This window comes from Seriola dumerili, unplaced genomic scaffold (genome assembly GCF_002260705.1).
Source record: "Seriola dumerili isolate Sdu_G_001 unplaced genomic scaffold, Sdu_1.0 BDQW01000025.1, whole genome shotgun sequence".
In the NCBI taxonomy this organism is placed as follows: Eukaryota; Metazoa; Chordata; class Actinopteri; order Carangiformes; family Carangidae; genus Seriola; species Seriola dumerili.
The window spans coordinates 8,467,573-8,489,217 of record NW_019174280.1 but is presented as its reverse complement, the minus strand read 5'-3'; the positions used below and the strand labels follow the sequence as shown (position 1 = coordinate 8,489,217).

General features: G+C 40.1%; 2 protein-coding genes across 4 annotated transcripts; both read right to left on the bottom strand.

Annotated features, from left to right (window-relative positions):
- Positions 1 to 101: 101 nt before the first annotated feature.
- On the bottom strand, positions 102 to 9,127 carry LOC111238571 (ectonucleoside triphosphate diphosphohydrolase 5-like). 3 transcript variants are annotated; one of them, XM_022768144.1, is made up of 14 exons: positions 9,090 to 9,127; positions 7,121 to 7,353; positions 6,588 to 6,667; positions 6,223 to 6,366; positions 5,627 to 5,702; positions 5,062 to 5,097; positions 4,661 to 4,749; positions 4,483 to 4,565; positions 4,042 to 4,103; positions 2,140 to 2,241; positions 1,662 to 1,802; positions 1,279 to 1,335; positions 975 to 1,090; positions 433 to 516 (listed from the first exon to the last, which is right to left on the bottom strand). In XM_022768144.1, the coding sequence occupies exons 2-14, from the start codon at positions 7,344 to 7,346 to the stop codon at positions 433 to 435; spliced, it is 1,296 nt and encodes a 431-aa protein (XP_022623865.1). In that variant the 5' UTR covers positions 7,347 to 7,353; positions 9,090 to 9,127. The 3 variants fall into 3 exon arrangements, with proteins under 3 accessions (XP_022623877.1, XP_022623865.1, XP_022623869.1); XM_022768148.1 differs by lacking the exon at positions 9,090 to 9,127 and adding an exon at positions 7,522 to 7,527; XM_022768156.1 differs by lacking the exon at positions 9,090 to 9,127 and having other exon boundaries at positions 102 to 516; positions 7,121 to 7,346.
- A 434-nt stretch (positions 9,128 to 9,561) lies between these two features.
- Positions 9,562 to 17,187, bottom strand: LOC111238551 (methylmalonate-semialdehyde dehydrogenase [acylating], mitochondrial-like). Its single transcript, XM_022768123.1, has 12 exons — positions 17,030 to 17,187; positions 16,653 to 16,700; positions 15,384 to 15,458; positions 14,760 to 14,921; positions 14,494 to 14,572; positions 13,212 to 13,514; positions 12,791 to 12,912; positions 12,321 to 12,510; positions 12,003 to 12,184; positions 11,201 to 11,380; positions 10,772 to 10,870; positions 9,562 to 10,664 (listed from the first exon to the last, which is right to left on the bottom strand). Exons 1-12 carry the CDS (start codon positions 17,066 to 17,068, stop codon positions 10,560 to 10,562), a joined length of 1,584 nt encoding a protein of 527 aa, XP_022623844.1. The 5' UTR covers positions 17,069 to 17,187; the 3' UTR covers positions 9,562 to 10,559.
- Between the last annotated feature and the right edge of the window lie 4,458 nt (positions 17,188 to 21,645).

The following is a 21,645-nucleotide window of genomic DNA, read 5'->3' as shown; positions in this document are numbered from 1 at the left end:
ACTGCTGAAGCACAGCGTATCATTACTGCATGTAAACACTGGTCTTGCACAGCACATCCAGCCTAACAAGCCAGGCCACCATGTTCATGTATCACCCTGAGTAAAACACAAAAACATTTAATCTCAAACAAATTGTGTATCCATTAATGTCCAAAGCTGCATTAACCGAGTGTGTTATTGGTAACATCTTTCACTCAAATGTCAACCTCCAGTGCTTCACTTGTTCTCTGAGTACGGCAACACATTGTTTATTTACAGCTCAATATATTAACACTGGAGAATAATTGCTTTTTAAAAAAGATTAAGAATTACTCGTGGTTAGTTCTGACCCTATGAAACAAACAGCAGATGTCTGGGGCTGTTAGATAAGATAGTGTCCATTACTTGTTGTGTTTGTTATTGAGCACCACCTAAATCAGCAGTGTTTGTTCCTCAGTGGATCTTCAGGTTGTGGAAGTGGTCCAATGTGGCACCCAGAGCCCAACTTGCCTCCACGTTGTTCACTTTCTTGGTCAACTGGGAGGGGACAAAACACCAAATCACTCAAATGCCTTTTGTATTTATTGAAATAAAAAAGTAACCGAATTTGTGTGTCAAATTCTCTTTTTTCATTCACTTTTTATGTCAGCAGGAATTGTTTTCTTTATTATAAGGTCTGAGGCATCACTCCTTTGAGAGGTCAGGGGTGACAGAAGGGTCAGACCACCCATCTTTGCAATTACTACTCTGTCATTGTCTCCTTATCTAGGGTCAATTAAAATGGTAATGACAAAGTTATTTTAGACTTAACCATGCTTGTGTCTTTGAGTGGACAGATTATGATTCATACAACTACAAAACTTTCTACATCAGTAGTTGATTTTATAATGTCTTGCAACCTTTTGAAAAATGTCACTCCCTGTCCATTTCTCCTGATGCATCCTTATATGCAAGGTCACAAACCCTGTTGGTTGTGTTCTATAATACTGCCTCACCTGTAGCACAGTGCTCTCCTTGAAGCCAAACCCATCCTTGAGCAGACAAGTGATGTAGGTCATGTCCATACACAGGAAAGGGCTGATGGAAGGGTACTTGGTCATCTTATTGCACACTGAAGAAAAGGAGAACCATGTCTGTTAGGTTTGACAACCAGCCATCAGTATTCTGCTGAGAGGATGAGGGCAGGATTTCACATAGCAGCGATGACACACGTCCAGACTATTGAGATGCACACTGTGTCTCAAGTACAGGAAGCTGCACATCCGTCATAAGAACGATGAATTGCTTTGCTCATCTCACCCTCTTTAGCTCTCTTCTTGAAGTCTCTGACCTCCAGCATCCCTCCATGGACCCCATCTGCAACAGAGGGTGATTGGGGTCATCTTACTCACATTTAAATGCTATACCATTCATTACAAGAGCAGATTTACCTGCATATTTCCATAATAACTGATAATAGAGCTTGTGGCCTTTGAGTGTGGACTGGCAGAGGATAGCAATTTCTCTAATAACTACACACCTATAGCTCATCAAATCCACTGAGACAGGTGCAGATGACTCACATTTTTCCCGCCTCTGTCTAGCATAGGAATGGGTAATAACATCCTGCTGGCTCTGCATAATTATGTAAGGTGTGTACTGAGGGTGTGAGGGTGTGTGTGTGTGTGTGTGCGTGCGCTAACCGATAAGACCTGCATCCACAGCTCTGTCAAAGTAATAGGAGAATGCATAGAAAACATTGCTGTCTTCAAGCTCATACGGCTGATGAATGCCCTTCACCACCTTAAGTACTTCTTGATAACAAAACTTGAATCCTGCATAACCTGCAGAAGAAACAGAAGAAGTGGTGTAAATTAATGTAAGCATTTTATGTTGGAGCAACATTATGAAATGATGCATAATTCAACTACATTTTAATGGGCTTTTCTGACATTATTAATGTTTTTCTGCCATCAAAAAACTTCCTGTCATGTATTTTGCACAATATAATCCTCATTTACGTATTAACACCATAACCTAATTTATCATTTTTTGGTTTAATCAAAATTTAAAGCAAATCAAAGGTAAAATTTGAGGTATGTTTAAAAATGTTTGTCCTCAACAAACTGTAGTTTAGGATTTATTCTTCTCAAGATGGATTATACTTCAACAGGATCTTACCCTCTGGGTCCCCGCTCACATGATAGGTTAGCCCTCCAAAGCTCCATTCATCCCTGAACTTTTTTGGCAGGCAGGAACTTTTAAAAATCCGCCACTCCAACCCTGTGAGAGCACAGACATGACTCGCTTAAATATCTTAACTATGGGGCAATTTGTTTCAATATTATTTGTGTGAATACATAAATAGTCTGTGTGTAAATGTGTAATCTGTAAATATAAAACACCTTCCACAAATACAAAAATTTAAATTGCAAATTCACAAAAATATATTGCAAATATAAAACGGATTTGCAAATACACAAACAAATTCCACAAATAAAAGAAATATCTGTGAATACATTCAATTAATTTACAAATAAATGAAACGCATTTGTGAATATCTTCCTAACATTTACAACTTTCAAACAGACATTTGTGAATCATTTTTCTATTTCGTGAGGCAAAAAAGCATTTGTGGATCTCAATTCTACGCTTGTAGGTTTCAATTTTACACACACTGAGTTTTGAAATAATCTTTCCGTCAGTCTGAACCAAAATCGACTTGGATCACTTGGCCACTTTCGGAAAATAAGGGATCTCCTGCTGACGACGCCATTTCGGCTTTGCAAGGTAAGAGCATGTAGTCTTCTATGTGTTGTTTTTTCCCCCAAATACTGGGCAAATGACATGCACTACGTTAACGGTTGTAAGATATAAAGTGACTGCATTGCTGTGCTTACTATGACATTTTTATGACCTTTTAAGCCTGACTACACTATACTATGACTTTTTTATGCCTTTCTGTACTATGACATTTTTACGATTTCCTATGCAATAACGTTTTGATGCTTTAATAAACTATTACTTTTTATGCCTTACTATACTGACATTTTTATGACTTTTTATGCCTTACTATGTTATTATATATTTTTATGCCTTACTATGATGTTTTCATACCTTACTATACTCTGAGTTTTTCATGAGTTTGTATACCTTACTATACTATGAAATTTTTATGCCTTGTTATGCCTTACTATAATGTTTTTATGTCTTTCTATTTTGTTTTTATGCCTTATTAAAGTTTCACTTTTTATGCCTTAGTATACTATGATGTTTGTATGCCATACTATTCTATGACATTTTTATGCCTTTTTATGCCTTAGTATACTATAACTTTTTTAGCCTTACTATACTATGACTTTTTTATGACTTACTGTACAATGATGTTTTATGCCTTACTATATTATGACTTTTTCATGCCTTACTATGATATGACTTTTTGGCCTTACTATACTGTAACATTTTATGCATTACTATACTATGACTTACTAAAAACAACACATAGAAGACTATGTGCTCCTACTTTGAAAAGTGGAAAAGGCGTCGTCAGCAGGTGACCACGTGTTTTACAGGAGTGGCTGAGTGATCCAAGTCGATTTTGGTTCAGACTGTAGTTTGTTTCAAAACTCTGTGTGTAAAATTTAAATTAACAAGCGTAGAATTGATAGATATTTTTGTGAATTGGCCATTTATTTTTTGTATTGGTGGAAGGTGTTTTATATTTACAGATTACACATTTACGCACAGATTGTTGATCTGTTCACATAAATAATATTGAAACAAATCTACCTCCATACCCAACTGACTCAGAACTCGGATCGTCACCAACATTTCAGTGATTCATCTGAGGGTCTCATTTGAATTGTTTATCAGAAAGTAAGACTTGACGTACATCCCACAAAAGCGTCTTTTTGTTACATCCTTCTCTCGATATTTGGAAAAATGGGCAGGAAAGAAAAGATTAGACCCTGCTTGAAGAAGTAACTCACTGTTGTACCTCAGTATCCTTTAGAGACATACTCACACTCAGTAACCCACAGCTAATGGCAACAAAGCACCTTTTCTTCATGTACAGAACATTACCTTCTGCACCCAGAGCTCCAAGTGTGGCCAGCCGTGCTGCCATCAGTCCATTTCCCAGGTAACTGGATGAAGTCAAAGGGTTGTTATACAGTTACAAAACCAACCAGGAACAGACTGTGTACATAACAAATAAGTCATTCTGAAAATAGGCCAAACAAATGGTGCCTGCCAATTATTCACAGCCTAATGACTAAACAGATAATAGAAGTTTTCCTAATTAAAAAAAGATCCAAGTGAAGTTACAAAAACAAAGTCAGTGGCACTGGAACACAAAAAAAAGTCAAAACCAGAGGCCAATTTAAAAATGTAAAAATATATGGAGATTGACATTAAAAGAGATTAAATTCAGGAATTGATTTGACACAATCACTTTTAATTCAATGTAGACTTAACGCGTTTTATGAAACATGTATTAATTATCTTTAATTATCTATTAATTACCTGTAAGTGTACAATTCAAATGTTGAGTTGAAGATGTCGAATCTGGCAATGTAATCAGTAACAGGAACACTTTCAATGGTTTTCTAATGTGGAAGATAGAGGACATTGTGGGTTATTAATCAACAGTGTTAAATTTAATTTGAAGAGAAATCACTAAATATGCAAACAAACAACAGACCCTGAGTTTTGGCAGGAAAGTGATCTGCGTAGATCCTCCTCCCAAATCCAATATTCCAACTGTCTTCTTGGTTTGTGCGTTTAGGTGACCTGAAAACATTTCCTACTTTAATCCAGCACCCACAACAGAGAAGAGCTAATCAGTTGTACCTCAGATGATATCTTCAAAAGACCTATTTGGCACACACGTGCAACTCAAAAGTATAAAATCCAAACACTGAGCCTGATAAAGATCAGAGGAGTCCGCCTTAGGCAAGGTGTACATTCAGCCTCTATTTGTGAACAAGGATCTATAATAAGAAGCTGACAATTTCAGACACTAAGTTAAATTTGGACATACAGTAGCTGAAGGAAATATAAATTAGGAAAAATATTCTGTGTTACGTCACAGACAGCACTTACCTGTCAGAAAGTTCAAAGATATCCAAGCCAGGATTCCTACATGTACAAAGTTAGCAAACAAGAAACAGAAAACTGTCATTTCAGGGGGAACGCACAAGTTCATGTTAGAAAGGGTGATGACAAATTTTAAACAGAAATTACAATGGTCACAGCAGCATACAAACACATGTGCATGTGTGAGTAAGAGCTGTAATTGTTAAAAAAAAAAAAAAAAAAGAAAAAAGAAAAAAAAAAACAACTTGAAATGCTGACAAATCAATTACACTGGCACAACAGACACTAACATTTTCCACCACATAATTACAGCCTTTCAAGGTCACAACGACTTTGTGGTGAAAAGCAATTTAGTTTTCTTAAGTGTCATCAAAACAGATCGCAATAATCATTGGTAGTTTGGTTAAATATCTGCAGTACACAAAGATTCCTTATAGACATCGCACAGCACACTAAAAGTAGGGCAGAGGGATCACTGATGCCACCTACAAAGTACTGCAGAAAGAACATGAGTGGTTGTGATAACTGACGAATGTGCTGCTTCTCAGGGCAGAGGGTGGGCAGACGTTACCTTCATTTGTGCCATTCATTATGGTGACACTGTTGCCTGGGACCAAAAAAGGGGATTCATCAAACACATGTTGAACCTGACGAGGAAGAAGAGAGGGGGGAGAGGAGAGGAGAAGAGAGAGAGAGAGAGAGAGAGAAAGGGGTAGGGAGAGGGAGAATGAGAGCATGAAGGAAAGCAGCAGAGAAAAGACCTTAATGTTATCTACTGTAATGGTAGCTCATCCAGAGGTGCCCTCCGCTCAAAGGGATTAATTAATTCCCTCAGGGGGATTAATAAAGTATCATTTATCTTCCAAGGTGCCCCAGGGCCATCCATTACTATCTTATCCCCTCCAAAAGAGCCATCCACACTAAGCTCACAGCACTCTGATAACAATACTTTTCCTCTTGTCTCTGTACCACCTGCCATAGCACTGAAAATGTTTTTTCTTTTTCTGCCTGCTCCTTCACTGGATAAGAGGTTGCGCTTTCCATTCAAAGTGTCAGACAATGTAGCACCTAACAACTCCTCTACTCTACAGAATCTTGCTATTGTGTAAACAGTACTCTTGAGATTTCAATCGTACCTCATACCTTCGTATTGGTGCATTCAGTTACCTGGTACAGAAGTGCCTGAGCTTTCTCTGCAGGCAGCAGCCGAAGTCCAGCTGTGGCTCTGAGGAACACAGGAGTCCTTTTCCACTCCAGGCGAGGCACAGTTTTCTTGGCCACCTTCAACAGCATCCTCACAGTGTGTCCTGCCTTTAAACACACAGACAATGCTCACAACAGAACAGCAACAGGAAAAACACTTGTTGAATCTTTACTTGTCATTTTGCTTTTCTCACTTCCTACTTACTTTCATTACCAATGTGATTCCCCACAGAGGGAGGCTATTGGCAGTGATTCTGAATACACTGTAGAGCCAGCAGACCTTTTCTCTTTGCCTCAATATAATTGATTAGATTTGACAATGAACTCACCATTTCAGGGAAGTCAGCATATGCTGACAAACCAGGCTTTATGGAATGGAACATCTCATTGTCCAAAACAGGCAGCTCCTCTAAAAGATACAAGATCCACCCACATCAAATATGCAGAAGCTATTAAAAGCATTAAGAAGCCTAAATCTGCTTAGCATACATATGCAGAATATATCCTCTTATTCAAGATGAGGCATGTTGACTTCAATTTGACAAAATAGGATTATCACAAAAAATAAGTGAATGAAGTCAAGTATCACCTATGTCCCCTGAAGAAAGAGTTTACAAGTTTACAGAGCTGAGGCTATGAGGATAGAGGGGAAGCTGAAGAATGGAAAAACAGCCTGTTACCTTGCTGTTGGCTGATATTTTTAAGTGTTTCATAGAGCGTGTTCATATAGTATCTGACATCTGCACTACAGTATACGTATATACCTATGAATTACCAGGATTCTCACTCTTGATGCTGATATGATGAAATGAGTAAAAGAGCAGAGGGAAGCAGGTCAGAGTCCAGCTCTGCCCAGCATTACCTGAGTCACCCTGGATAAAGGTGTAAACATGGATGCGTGTGCCTGTGCTCCCTGCATCAAACATCACTGCGTAGAAGATGCGGCTGTGGTTTGCTGGGCGGCTGAGGCTGGGAAGGACGTTCCCGATGCTGTTTGTCAAGTCCAGAAGTGCCGTCCTGACCTGGGCTCGGCTCAGCCCTGTGACGGCAAGCAGGGCCAGGAGTAGAAGTGGCACGGTGGGCTTCATCTTCTCTCTGGAGAATAAGTAAAAGACAAGACGTCTTCTCGTTAGAGCTCTGTAACAGTATTATTCAATTGCACTGCTCAACAGAGCAGCTCAAACTGTTGCTGACTAGTACTGACAGATGGTAAATTACAGCATGACAAGCAACAGTGGAGTAAGAAGCAATCAACTTATTTACACCAGGGAATTGGGCCACACCCCGTCAGACCATCGCACCAGCCACAGGGACACATCCTAAAATCAACCTCTCTACCTGCTGAGTCAACTGCTGTAGACAATTTAGAAAACATCACGATTTCACCATGTTGGACTTAAATTGGTGTACTTTAATCGATCAATACAAGGCAAACCAAGCATGTCTCAACATCTCTCTACAAAACTCAGATGCCTAGTGTGGGGAATTTTGATGTCTTAAAAGCCTCAGTGAAGCACTGCTTTGTGGGAACCCCTGCAGATACATCATGATTACATAGAAAATTAAGGGACTTAAGACATTTTTACTTAAGATATTTAACTGCCTGTGAACTCCAAATTAAATGTTAAATTTCAGATAATTTAAGTGGGAGCAAAAAATCATTAAGTTCTACAAATGGACACATGACTTTACAGTTAGAGGATATTATTATTTATTCAACAGTGAAATGTTTTAGAAACTAAGTGGTATCTATAAAGAAGAGTTATGATTATAGACGAGACCATTTTCATTTGTGGCCTTGATGTTTGCTTATTTAAAGCAAATCAACATCATTAAGAATCAAAATACATCACACATAACCTTGCAGAACCTATCATGAACTTATCTTTTGATATTACATCTCTGCATAAATATCTAATGTCAAAACAAGTTGGCACATAATCATTTGATTTGAAAGTTGGCTGACACCAACACCTGAAACCATGACATCAGACACGTGCAACTGTTGCAAAAACAAAACGCTCTGTTTTTATAAAGTTATGTAAGGGTATGTTAGACGGTGCTTTGGTACGGTGTAGGATGTTTGTGTGTTGGTTCTTTCCAGCGACTGCCTCACACGATACTGAACTGTACATTACCAGACGATGGTATTTCATATCTAAAAAACAAACGCTCTTTTAGTGTAGCATCAACAGAAACAAACCAGAAAATGTTAGCATAAAAATCTTCTGCTGTAGTGTTCCTAAAGTTACTAATGCGCTGCCAGTGAACAGGAGCAATACGTTTTATCGGACAGTTTCCTCTGGCTGTGTGAATTTAGGACCGAATTGCTCCGTAAAAGAACAGACTAACATGCAGTTAGTCCTCAGTTCAACAGTCTTTCTAGAAAACAAATTCGAGTTCTGGAAACAAATAGGGGGTATTGTAGCTAGTTTAACCAACCTGTCGTGAACGATAACTTGGCAGACGAGAGTTAACTGTTCGTTAGCCGTTAATGTTTTGAATATCTATAGTTACCTTCACGTACGATAGCGTTCATTCGAGATATATGTTCTACTGTGACTACTGTTCACCAGATTTCTTGGCTTGCCAAAAACATGTACAATAATATCCCACATCCAAAAAATTGTGTCAGTGCAATGAAACTCACGGCAGCTAATTAACAAGCTACTTAGCTAACTTTAGCTGCTGCGCGTTGCAGCGGTTTTCTGAAGTAAAATTAGGAGACAAAATGTCAAAACTACACAGGAAACAAAAAAAATGCAGAGTACAGAATATGTGGGTCAACTTAATGAAGCGTTTTCTGGACACTACAGACAGCTGAGGCTTACCATGATGTCCGACTAGCAAACGACCTCTCACAGCTGACTCCTCGTGACGTAATCGGCAGTGACACAAGTTTTCAGTCTCGTGCAGGGCTCACTAGTGAGGGTCACAATAAAAGATACTGACTTCATAACAGACAGACAGCTCACAGAGAACAATACACAGTGGTGTCAATGGGAAAACATTCAGTGGTTAATTTTCTGCCAGCAGGAGCATTATTTCTGATGTTTACATTTCAGTCAGTCAAAACACTGGGATACTTTCAGCAGCGAAATTATAGGCTGTGCATTGCTGAAGCAGAACAAGTCAAGTTCAAACATTACCACCTACTCTTCAACTGTGGAGCCCATCAGACATCCTTTAGATCAGCACCTTCTTTAATCCAGCATACCTATGTTGTCTTTATGTGGAATGAACAGTACATAAAAACAGCAACAGATCCAGAGGACCATTTTAATAAAACTAATTACAATTCAATTGAACCAAATTACAGTGTCTTTATTCAAAAAGTTAATGACAGACTTGAATACCCTTTTTTTATCTCTTAATGTTCAGCAACAAGACTCAAGAGGAGTCAAGGGGACAAACTTTGAAGTAGCTCAAATACTTTGGATGAAAAGATGTACATAGTGTAAATCTGTTTCATCTGGGAACTTATGATGGTTTTTGAAGAATATAATTTCAAGTTCATGACATGTAAAACACTGCAATCTAACTTCTATTCCATTCATGACCAGAAAAAAAACAAAAAACAAAAAAAAAAAACCAGTATTACTCCGACACTTCAGTATAGAACTGTGAACCTCTGACACACAAACACTAATCCCACAACAGGACAGTATATAGTAGGATCTACATCTAGAGGACATGAGCAGCAACCATTATTTCATCTTAAGTGGAGTAATGGAGTGAATGTGTCCTTGTTCTAATGTAACATCTGTTCCATTTATATCTACTTTTTAACAATCTACCAAGTGCACAGATACACAGAACAAGCCACAGAACCACAGAGGAAACTGGTGGAAGACACTGCTCAGTGGTACAATCCCTGATCATTTTGATTTCTCCTTTATGTTTTAAGAAATGTAATACCAGAGCACATAAAGGATCATGAAAATGATCATGAATGAACAACTGACCCATAATTAAATCATGGCAGACCCGGTCAGTACGAGATATAGTCAGGACAAAAACAGGTTCAAAAATACAACAAACCTATAAAGAGACTCACAGCACCATTCATTGCATCAGTCCAATCCCAACTCCCCTGTCTCCAAATGCAGCGTCGTTTGCATCAATGTGTTTGTGCAACAACAGTGTCCAGGATTTCCAAAGTTCAAACAATCACCAACCCATGATCCCCAGTGTTATTTCTCAACAGTAACAAGGACATGTAACCCCCCCCCAATTCCCTCCTTGGGTTTAAGGCATATGAGAAGTTGAGAAGGTTGTGATGGATGCACTGTCAATTTAGCTTAGCGTCCCATGGTTGGCATGGTAACAGCTGGGCTGGTCACAGTGGCATCCTCAGCCTTCCACTGTGATGTCACTGTCTTGATCTGAGTATAAAACTGGATGCCCTGGTGATAAAGACATAACTGTCAGCTAGCCACTCATATTCAAGGTTTCATTTTGATGTGAAGTATTTTAATGAGCCAACACTTGACACACTGCTTTTGTCATTTACCTGCTTGCCATAGAAGTTGGTGTCTCCTCTGAATGAACCTCTGGAGCCAGTGAAGGAGAACATGGGGAGGGGGACAGGGATGGGCACATTCACTCCAATCTGTACAAACACATACACGAGTAAGAAATGTTAATGTTACTTGGTATAACCTGAGAAAAACTGTGGGAAAGGGACCTTTAAATGCTAATACACTGTGCTTCCACTTTGACACTTTTATCCTTTGTATTCCCTTTAAGAAAAAAAAAAATGCAAGGAAACAGTGATAAATAATTTCTTTAGGAAGGTTCTTGAGATAAAATTCATTCCACACAGGTGACTGACTGAGGACCAAAATACAGCTGACCAGTTATATCTCAATTTCAAAACCATTCCTTCAACAGACCAAAAGCCTTTTTCCTTCTATTCAGCCTTTGGAAATGCATGTCTCACCTGGCCAACATCCACCTCATGTGTGTATTTGCGTGCTGTGGCTCCATTGGTGGTGAAAATGGCAGTGCCGTTGCCGTAGGGATTTTTGTTGATCAAAGAAATAGCTTCGTCGAGACTGTCAGCCTCCAGAACGACAAGCACCGGTCCAAAGATCTCCTCTTTGTAACACGTCATGTCCGTCTGGAAAGAACAGCAGAATGATCACACCGAGTTTCCTCAACAAAAGTGTTTAATGTGCATTTAAGCAGGAAAATCAGACCCAATTTCCAGAATAAAAAAACAATTTATCAACTTCCTTAATCTGGTAAATTACTTCCATCTCCTCAGGATATAGGAGAGCAGTGGAGCTGTTTGAACCTGTGCTCAGCAGGTGTACAACTATAAGACTAACAGTTATGTACATTCAAGAAGTTGTGGGAACATATGATTTGAAATAACAACAAGCTTTGTCAAACACTGAATTAATTCATAGTTCTTGGCAATTCTTTTGTCTGCAATAACTATTTCAACTTCAAAAACAATTCCACAGAAAAAAAATTATTGTAACCCTTATCAAAAAAACAAAGTTTTATTCTTCCTACGAATGTTTTTTGTAAAACTTGTTTTATAAAAGAGTTTCCTGTTAAAAAGCAAGGTCAGCTTTATTTTATTTTTCTCTAAAAACTAGAAAGGCAAACCTTTGGCAGACTGGCAGTTTTGAAAGTAAACTGGCTAGGCTTTTTATTATATTAGACTTTTTAGTGACTGAGACAAAGGGTGCGGGCACAGATCCCTATTTTTCAAACTCTAGTTCTCAGCTCACCGTAACATTGCCCAGGATGGTGGGTCCTACAAAGTTTCCATTTTCATATCCTTTAACGTTGACATGTCTCCCATCTAGAAGCAGCTTGGCACCCTCTTCCACACCACTCTGGATCAAAGACTCCACCCTGGTCTTGGCTTCAGGGGAGATAAGGGGACCCACATCTGCACCGGGCTGATCACCTTCAGGACACATACTGTACATGTTAAATTTCCTTCCACAGAGGACAAATTTTTCATAAAAATACATGAAGAACTAATACTAAAATACATACAATAACATTTTACTTCGTATTCACTTGGTTATTAATGAAATTACCTGCATTAACTCGCAGTGATTTGGAGCGCTCCACCAGCTCCGGGAGCCATTCACGAGACTCCCCTACAAAAATAGCAGTGGACAGAGCCATACAGCGCTGGCCAGCTGCTCCGAAGGCAGCACCCACCAGCTGGTTGATAGTGTTCTCTTTGTTGGCATCAGGCATCACCACACCATGGTTTTTGGCACCCTAAAACGCAAAATGTAGGACACAGCTCTGTACGGTTTCTCTCCAGTAGACTGTAGGACATCAAAAAGAGGCAGCGCTAATCATTTGCGTTATAAATCTCAGCAAAACACTCAGCTGTTGTCATGGATATGGAGGAAAATGTTTACTATTACTGTTACCATCTTTCCGAAGCAACGGTAACAGTGTTTATAATGTGGGTTATCATGGAAAATAGCAAGTTCCCAAACGTAAAAGCAGTATATTTAGTCTGTTGAAGTGAGCACTGCGAGTTCTGCTGTACCATGTTGGACTGCACTCTCTTGCCATTCTTGGATCCCCGCTCGTAGATGTACTCTCCAGCCTGGTTGGAGCCCACAAAGCTGATAGCTTTGATGGCTGGATGGTCACAGATGAAGTTCACCGCTACACAGAGATACAAACATAATGAGAATCCTCTCTTCCTCATCTCTGCTGCATGCGTAAGGCACAGTATAAGAACAAATAGGCCTTGGATACAGAGATTCAAATCGTCCAGCCTCAAACATTTGTGAATTGCTTATAGATATAGGCTGCATATATTATTGAAATTTCCCATCTACATATTGCCAGGGGCTATATGATTAGTGTTTGAATCATCCTTGGACCTTTCCCCATTTTTTATCACACACAGAGATTGTTTGCTTCTGAATGAGCAGGAGAACAAAACAAACACACACACTCACCTGCATGCTGGCCGTGGATGATGTTGAGTGTACCATCTGGTGCCCCGGAATCTTGAAGCATTTTAGCCAAGAGCATGGTGCATCCTGGGACCCGCTCAGAGGGCTTCATCAGGTAGGTGTTGCCACACACCATGCCAATGGGGAACATCCACAAAGGAATCATGGCAGGGAAGTTAAAAGGGGCGATGCCGGCACACACGCCGATAGGCATGCGGTAGGTGTAAGTGTCCATGTCTTTGGTGATGGAGGGCAAGGTTTCCCCCAGCATGAGGGATGTAATGCTGCAGGAGTGCTCAACCACCTCTGGGGTTGAAAAAAAAAAAAAGAAAGAACGGATTAAGTCAACCAATACACAAGTGCAAAGATAAACAGATCTGAGGTATGAGATGCACAACAAAACTAATAGATATGTCTCTGAACAAGTGTAATGGAAATACGGGTTACACCAAGATGACAAGATGATTTAATGCCGACATTAAAATACATTACTCACTTTGTACTTTAGTCTCTTACCTAATAAAAACTAACTTAATTGATTTTTTTCCCTGAGAAAAAACTTGTGGAAACTTCAAGCACCATTGGTCCCAGTACTGCAGGAAATCTCAAATGCTGGCAGTACACCTGCAGATGTAGCCTGACTTTCAGCTGATAAGTGAAAAGTTAGCATGCCAGAATAATTTGGGCATCCCCAAAACTGGGAGCTGTACCAAGCACAAAAATACTTTGGCAGCTCCATCTTGTAATAACCAATATATATCATCTTTTATTTGCAAGTGCACATGGTGCTTTTAATTTCTCAACTTGATTCTTGTTGATGCAAGACTGCCAAAGTGAACTACAATGTTGAAACTGCATAATTATCTTTATATAGCATGAAACTAAAAGCAGAGCCCGCTAATTGCTTTACAGAACGGCAGAAAAATAAAGAAGCTAGTCACACTTAAATATCAGGACTGAACAATGTAATGCTGCAGGAACGCCGCTACCTAAACCTTTATTTTATTATAACTTTTAAAAGCAGTTTAAGCCTCTATAAACCTTTGTCCCATTATTCCTTTAAAAGTGAAAGTCACTTTTGCAGTAAGTGTCTAGTTGCACACAAATAATGGACACCCTGCAGCCACTTAGTAGGAGACTTTCACCCAGACCTTGTTAGCAAAAGTTTCCAGAGCTAAGGACTTTTCATCAGGAGATACAGGTGCAAAAGACAAAAAGCACGCAATCCAATCAGGACACCAAAACCCAGTAATGCAGCTGGCAGTCAAGTCACTGTATTACTTACGCAGTCCTCTAAACACATCTCCCTCTGCATCAGCAAGAGTTTTGCCCTGCTCCAAGGTGATCATTTTAGCCAGTTCTTTCTGAAATATTACAAAAGAAAGACAATTTCAGACATCAGGGGTATATTTTTTAACAAAAAACAAAAACATATGCACACATTTCCTTGCTCTCCAACTTGTTATCTTGAAACGGAAACACTGTTGGAACATTCAACAACCAGTCATTTACTCTGACAGAAGGACATGACCGAGTGACAAATTTCCTTACAATGTTGTCCTTGATGAGCTGCTGGTAGCGCAGGAAGATCTGTTGCCTGCTGAGGATGGAGGTCTCAGACCAGGACTGGAAGGCTCTGGAACAGGAGTCCGCAGCTGCCAGCATCTCCTCCTGGGTAGCTTTGGGAACACGTCCCACCACCTCATTAGTGGCCTGAGGAGCAGGAGACAATCCGTACAGACAAGTTGACTGAGAGCAGGAAGAAGTCATTACTTGGTATTGCTGCATGTACATTAGTTCATTAATATTAATAATAAAATGTTTGTTTTCTATCCTTTACAGGTTTTAAATTTTATGTGATGAAAGTAGATGTCTGGTTTTGTATGCTGTAGTCACCCATCACTGCCTTGCTAGAGGCTTATACTTGACAAATTATACACCAACAGGCCCTTTGGAAGATATAAAAAATGTCTGACTGTGCAAGACTGGGCTCTGATTTCTCTCCTTACAAATTAGGCTATAAGAAACAGGAAAATCAAGATTTATTTTCTCCTCTGTAATGTCCACAAGTCACTACTATAAAGCTGCAATGGTTATTTGCAGCAAGCTTTTAGTAGAGATCTTGTTACTGCAGCCTGTGTGCGGGTTGGGTATCGTTCATCTATGAATACTTACAGGGTTGTGAATGTCAAGCCATTCAGATGTGTTGGACTCAACAAACTTGCCATCGATGAACAGCTTGGTGGTGGGCTAGAGGATCACAGAAGCATATGTTTTTATCCCTTCCCTGCTTGATTACATCACTACCAAGTTCACTAAGGACATCTGTCCATCATCACCACATATACAGTCACTGTCTACAGTACTCATGTTAGATCTCTTTACTTTCTGTACGCCGAGTTGTGTTATTGGTTCATCTAAAAAATTTCTCAATTCAAATTTGACTGATCAGACATTTCTAGTCTTGCTGGTTCAGAGCAGAAATCAATTAAATCAACAATGAAAATAATTGTCAGTTAAAGCCTTGTTATCCATACTGTGAGAAAAAAAAAAGATTGATTATTGATTGTGCCGTTAATGTACACTACTGTCTCCCAATGTACTTTACAGATGAAACGAAAGAGCTCCAAGAGGCATTAATCATTTGTAAAAATGATTCAGTTCTCTCTTTATAGGGTTTTGGCAGTGGCTTTTGATGTCTGACAGTACAGTACAGGCAGATGTGTCACCTCATGCTGATTTCTTGTACACTGACTGCAAAGCATTACACTAGGAAGATTAGTGCACTGAAAATACTGTCAGTGAGTAGTATGGAATTGGGACACAGGTAATAAGTATGCATTGTAATGAGTACAATGTGCACTAAGTGCAATGAGAAATTTCTATGCAGAGTCTGAAAGGTGCAAAACCTGTTCCATGTTAAAATGTGTATGTAATCCAACTGGGTGCTTTAAAATAATTACCCCTTTTAAATTCATGTCTCAACCAAATCCTTATTTTAAAGTCCAAGTGGAGTTTCTTTCATTTTATGTCACAGAATGGTCTGCCTCATTTTATAATTTCCAATCAGATACATGTCCCATAACCATCATCTGGAGACATCTTATGTACTGATTAAAAAAAATAATAAAGATATTTGAGTTAGTTTTCTCTTCGCTACACCAGGAGGCATTGGAAAGTACATATTCAAAAAAAAGTTGTAGATATTTACAGCAGGCTTATGTTAAATCACATATGTCAACATATATACCATTATTGTATTTGTTAAACCTTCAACTATATATATCGTTGCTCGATTCCAAAATCAAGTATCAGTTGATCTATAATCTTAAAGATGATCTCAGAAAACAGGATGTGGATTTGCACCACTTGTTTCTGTGCCTGACACAGCCTGACATAACATTCATTCATCCATTGCTGGGTTATGAAAGTGCAAGTTTTTACCACGGAGGAGGAGGAGGAGTAACACACACGACCCAGCTGAATGGGGGCCTGCAAGAAATAAAACACCAGAGCATTAGTCGACTTCAATTCGCATTAAACTCATTGTCCAAGATCTAGTGAATACGAGTCAAGCCTGGATGCTCCACGGGCTTGTCTCTGCTTTTCACATGTGCAAATAATACCTGCCGTTGCGTGCCCAACTTAAAATGCCACATAAATATTAAATACTTGCAAAAGAGTTGGAGTAGACAGTATGCAACGTGTGTGTTAGGCAACGACTTTGTTAGCTAGCGGGGCAGGTTGTTAGCTATTTTGAGTTGCATGAGCGTCAAACAAAACCAACTGTTCTGCAAAGAGTGAGCATGAATTTGCTTTACCTTCTTATTCAATAGCGACCGGAGGAGAATTGCTGCCATTGTGGAGGTTCAGGTTCCTCTTTTCCTGTTCCGAAGCCCTTCAACCGACCCACAAGACCCTGGAGTGCAAAGACAACTTCAACTAGCAGGGAACAGTGGCGGGATTACATGCTGCGCTTTAATACGATCTACAAAACATCACCAGCGTGAATGTCCATGACTAGCAGTAGCGAGGGTGATTTGGTAATCTGTGAAAGCTGCGTGAGGCGACATTCGCTGTTTCCGTTCAGTGTGGGCGGGACAGAGCCGATTTAGAAGCCAATCACCTCGCTCAGTATGCCAACCGCCCTAAATCACAAGAAGCTGATTGGCTGTTCCTACAAACAACGACTTGAGTTGTCTCTGGTACATGATTGAGCTTTAAAAAAAACCTTCTTGGGGAACTTTGGTGTCAAAAATTTTGTTAAGCTGCTTGAACAAAGGTCGACACTTCACACCGACACAACAGTTTTTAATATAGAGTTTACGAAAGGCCTAACATTTGCTGCGGTTGGTGAAGGAAACGCATATTAACACCTAATGGCAGGTAACAGTTTCCATGGCAACATGCTTACAGGCAACATGGATTTCCTACAGTGGACTTGTCATGATGTTGCAAGATGGATTGAGTCTTTAGGATTTCCACAATACAAAGTAGGTTAAGATTCACTACAACAAACAGAGATAGCATAAGATAAACGCCTGTCAGCCTCCAAGATAATATTTTACATCTCAGTGCTCTGACCATTAATGATCGTTTCTGTCGCAGGCATGTTTCACGGACAACCTCATCACTGGGAGGAAGCTCATTTATGTAAATTGTATCTATTTGCCCAGACTTGGAGTCACTGATTTTAAGGACATGCAGGTATTAAGAAGAAACTTGAGTTTTTGATTCTATAACGTTTAGAAAATATTACCTTATTATGGAGGCTTGTTTACAAATCAAAGCTGGAGGCTCACAGTGTTCAAGGAAGCCTTGGCAGGCTGAGTAGCACCAACATAACACCAAACCACTTGGGTTTTTTTTTTGATGAGTTTGTCTTAATTGATTCAAATTTTGATAAGTGATTGTCATAATTCACCAAGTAAAAATACCAAGCATGTGTAACAAATTGTGTCATGGCTGTTTTTGCTTATTTTGTGTATCCACATGGTACAGTAATAGCTTGATTGAAACAAACAATAAGGGGACTAACCTATAGTAGGATTAAGAAATAATTCAAGTGGACTGTAAACACCAGAAAACTGGTGTCCAGTCTGTGCCCACTCTGTTACACATACCATTGTACACTTGTACACTTTTCCATTTAAAGATGTGACATCCAATTAAAGTGATGCTATATACTCTTTACAGTTAAAGCAACTGTTTTTTTTATTTTTTTTTTTATCTCTCCCTGAGGTCAGAACTAAATTAACTAAAAGTACCTTTATGCTTTCAGTTCTGCTTTTTGTAGAAACTTCAAAAAGAACAAAACAAAAAAGACTTTGTCTCTCATGGTGAGTGTAAACTGATAATGAAGGCTCTTGAGATTTGTCGAGTCAAGATTTATATTGGTTTAGCCTGTAAGTGTTTTGATAGATTTGTTTTTTGGAATATAACCCTGTAACCTCTCTATCCATGATGCCAAACTCTTGGTGAGATCTCCTTGAAAGCCTAGACACTGCTACTCTCAGTGGGACTACCTCATTAAATAAAGGTTAGATACTGTAAACATATACTTTATCAAAGGACTCAACTCTGCTGTGCGCCCTGCAGGTCATCTCTGCTCGTGTGCGTGAGCTGCTGGGAATCAGAGAGACCCTGTGGAGTCGCAGCATCGCTGACCCTCTGAGGGATAGCATGGGCCTGTTCTTGGAGAAAAAGAGCCGGACAGGTGAACGGGCGGACAGTCTCACCTACGAGGAGTTCCTGGATGGCATGCGTCAGGGAGAGGGAGCCAAGTAAAGGAGCACAGTGAAAACCAAGACATGTCAGTGTCATTTCATATCACTAACTGTCAGCTCATGATGATTCAGATGAGACACTCACAGTAGGTCACATGTTGGTCTTGACATTAACACTTCCCACCAGCAAAATACTTATGTTGTCATTGTGGCTGGTAATATCAGCTCCTCTACTAGGGCTTTGTGCAGGTTGCCAGCGTGTTTAGTCTGAAAATCACTCCTAAAATGAATTGCTGAAAATCTATTGAATACTGGGTGGCCTCACAAAGAGAGTGAAACAACAAAGACTTCATCATACATGTATCAGTGCACACAGCACACACACGCAGTATAAACAGACTTCTTGTTCAGGATAACTGTGAATGGTTAAAGCATTTAGGCCATTCCTATTGATCTCAAGTGGATGTGTTGTAACTGGATGGAACTATTGATCTGGAGCAGAAATCCTCAGGGTAATTCTCTGGATGACAAGGAACACCTACTTTCAAAGTGCCAGGAGGATACAGGAGCAGTATAGGTCATTATTCTTGGGAATAAAAAAAAACACTGAGTGTGCCAGTCCAAGAAGACTACTGCGCCACTGCTCTGTAATGGGCTTGTGCACATATAGACTACTTTGCCAACTTGCACAAAAGGCCATAGGATCATTGCATCAGATAGTGATGGGTCGAGTGCCAAACAGACCCACAGGGAGTCAGGGCTTTCAGTTTCAGCCAACTCAACACTTTTTTGCCAATAATCTATGTAATACGTGCAGGAATATTCAGCTATAGGCTGTTATATTTGGCTTCACTCAGACCAGATGTACAGTACAGCAAAGGTTTGATTTGAAGGAATGGGTGGATTTTCATCTCATGTCTAAACCTGACAAACATTTCTATGCTCTTTTCTAATGGCATTTAATTTTTAGAGAATATTATAGGCCTGCTGCATTTTCGTGCAGTGGAGTTCAATCTACATGAATAAATTATGATGCCTGCCTGTGAGATAGGCTGGGAGGCATTGCATCTGTCTATGCACACAAATGGTCTCTGTGCAGCTCGGAGCGCACAGATTACCATTCCGAGCACAGCACCTCTGGTCAGAAACGGAGCCGGGTCGGTGGTTGACAGTCGTCCGGGGGCAGAAGGGGGGGATATATTATGGCAGCAACCTTTCAGTCAATCTGGATTAACTCGCACTGAGCCCTGCGTCGCCAGCAAAACCCCGTGAAAGCGATACAAACATCTGGCTGGATTCAGCGCAGCACCAGTCACTCACAGCGCTGTAGATATTAAAGCAGCCTGTCGCTACAAAGGCGTTTTCTCTTGTGGAGGTGCATACAGGCGGATGCGCAGCAGAGGCGATCCCGCACAGCTGCAGCCTCAGAGCCACACCGGGACCCTCCAGGTTGCGTTTTCCAGTGTTTTTCACGAAAGGGGAAATCTAAGTTACATTTCTCCGATTTGAGGGGATCGCAGAGGAATCGTCCTTTATCTGCTGGTCATGGATTTCTTGAAGGGCATCGCTGGTTTCGCAGGCCGTCACATGTTATAGGAGCCAAGACGCGTGTTTCGGGACACCTGAATTATCTCCAAGAGACACCGTCGGTCCCATTTTAGGCAAGCCACTCTCAGTATGCTCTCAGCCCTCCTGGGAGGAAATAAGCTCTATCCCACCCTCCTTTGACCTGGCTTGATGTTTCATTTGCAAGGTAAGTTCAATATTTCATGGGTTGCTATTGGTGTGAATCGCAGCCTCTGAACTCTTTTGGGGAACTGTCTTTCAAGAGGCGCAATATTGACTTGAAGTAGTTCTCCCAGGACCCATCTGAAACGGTTCAGATTTTCCCTTGTGACAGGGGTTGTGGCTGTAACCCACCAGCCCAGGACCTGTATACCGCAAGGTCAACAAAAATCTCCTCATTTGCCAAGGAACCCCGTCAGATTGCAATTTTATTTTTAGTATCCACTTGGCTGCATTCTGTGCTGCTTTTTCTCCTACAGGTGAAACTGAGCATCGTGCCTAATGTGCCCATTATTCAGTCCGCTCTCGGAAATACGTGCAGGATGAGATTGATTTCAAATGTGAGATGTGTCTGTGTTTTATTGTGTATTTTGATCAGCACAGAGGATCCAGTGATAGGCTGTCTGATGGTCTAAGCTGTGGTTAACATTGGCTGATATGCAAATTATACATCAGTCATCAAGCTGTGATAAAGTCTAAATGAGCCTAAGTAACACAAGTGATAATGTTATAAGTGTGTGGGCAGAGGGACATGTTGCCAGGTGACTGATGAAGACAGGTGAATATGTGGTCCTAGTGATTTGTATAAAGGATGACTTATAATGGTCTTGTCTTATGTGGAGTGTTAGTTATCACATATCTTATTATGCATGAGTGCCTGAGGCACCATTGTAACTGCTACACCAGTGAAATCAGGCTCACGCCTCATTTTGCTGCTTCTATGCTCTTACTGCTATGTTATGCCCTCAGTGATGTAGCTTATATGCTGCTACCTTTCACTGATAGCAGAGGAGTGATATGTGGCTCCTCAGCACCGAGGCAGTTCTTCAGACGAGCTCCACATTCACTGACCCAAATTTCTATTCACCACAAAATAAGATGAAGAAGTGTTTACGTCAAGATTTGAAACACTGAGATTATTTAAC

Bases quoted from the DNA above. Each gene is read 5' to 3' on its own strand.
- LOC111238571 (XM_022768144.1), bottom strand. From the start codon at position 7,346: ATGAAGCCCACCGTGCCACTTCTACTCCTGGCCCTGCTTGCCGTCACA. The intron at 6,367-6,587 runs GTGAGTTCATTG...GTGTGTTTAAAG, and splicing joins ATGCTGACTTCCCTGAAATG to GCAGGACACACTGTGAGGAT. The intron at 1,091-1,278 runs GTGAGATGAGCA...CCTTTTCTTCAG, and splicing joins CAAGAAGAGAGCTAAAGAGG to TGTGCAATAAGATGACCAAG.
- LOC111238551 (XM_022768123.1), bottom strand. From the start codon at position 17,068: ATGGCAGCAATTCTCCTCCGGTCGCTATTGAATAAGAAG. The intron at 11,381-12,002 runs GTGAGCTGAGAA...TGTTCTTTCCAG, and splicing joins CCATCCTGGGCAATGTTACG to ACGGACATGACGTGTTACAA. The intron at 10,665-10,771 runs GTAAATGACAAA...CTTTATCACCAG, and splicing joins CCAACTTCTATGGCAAGCAG to GGCATCCAGTTTTATACTCA.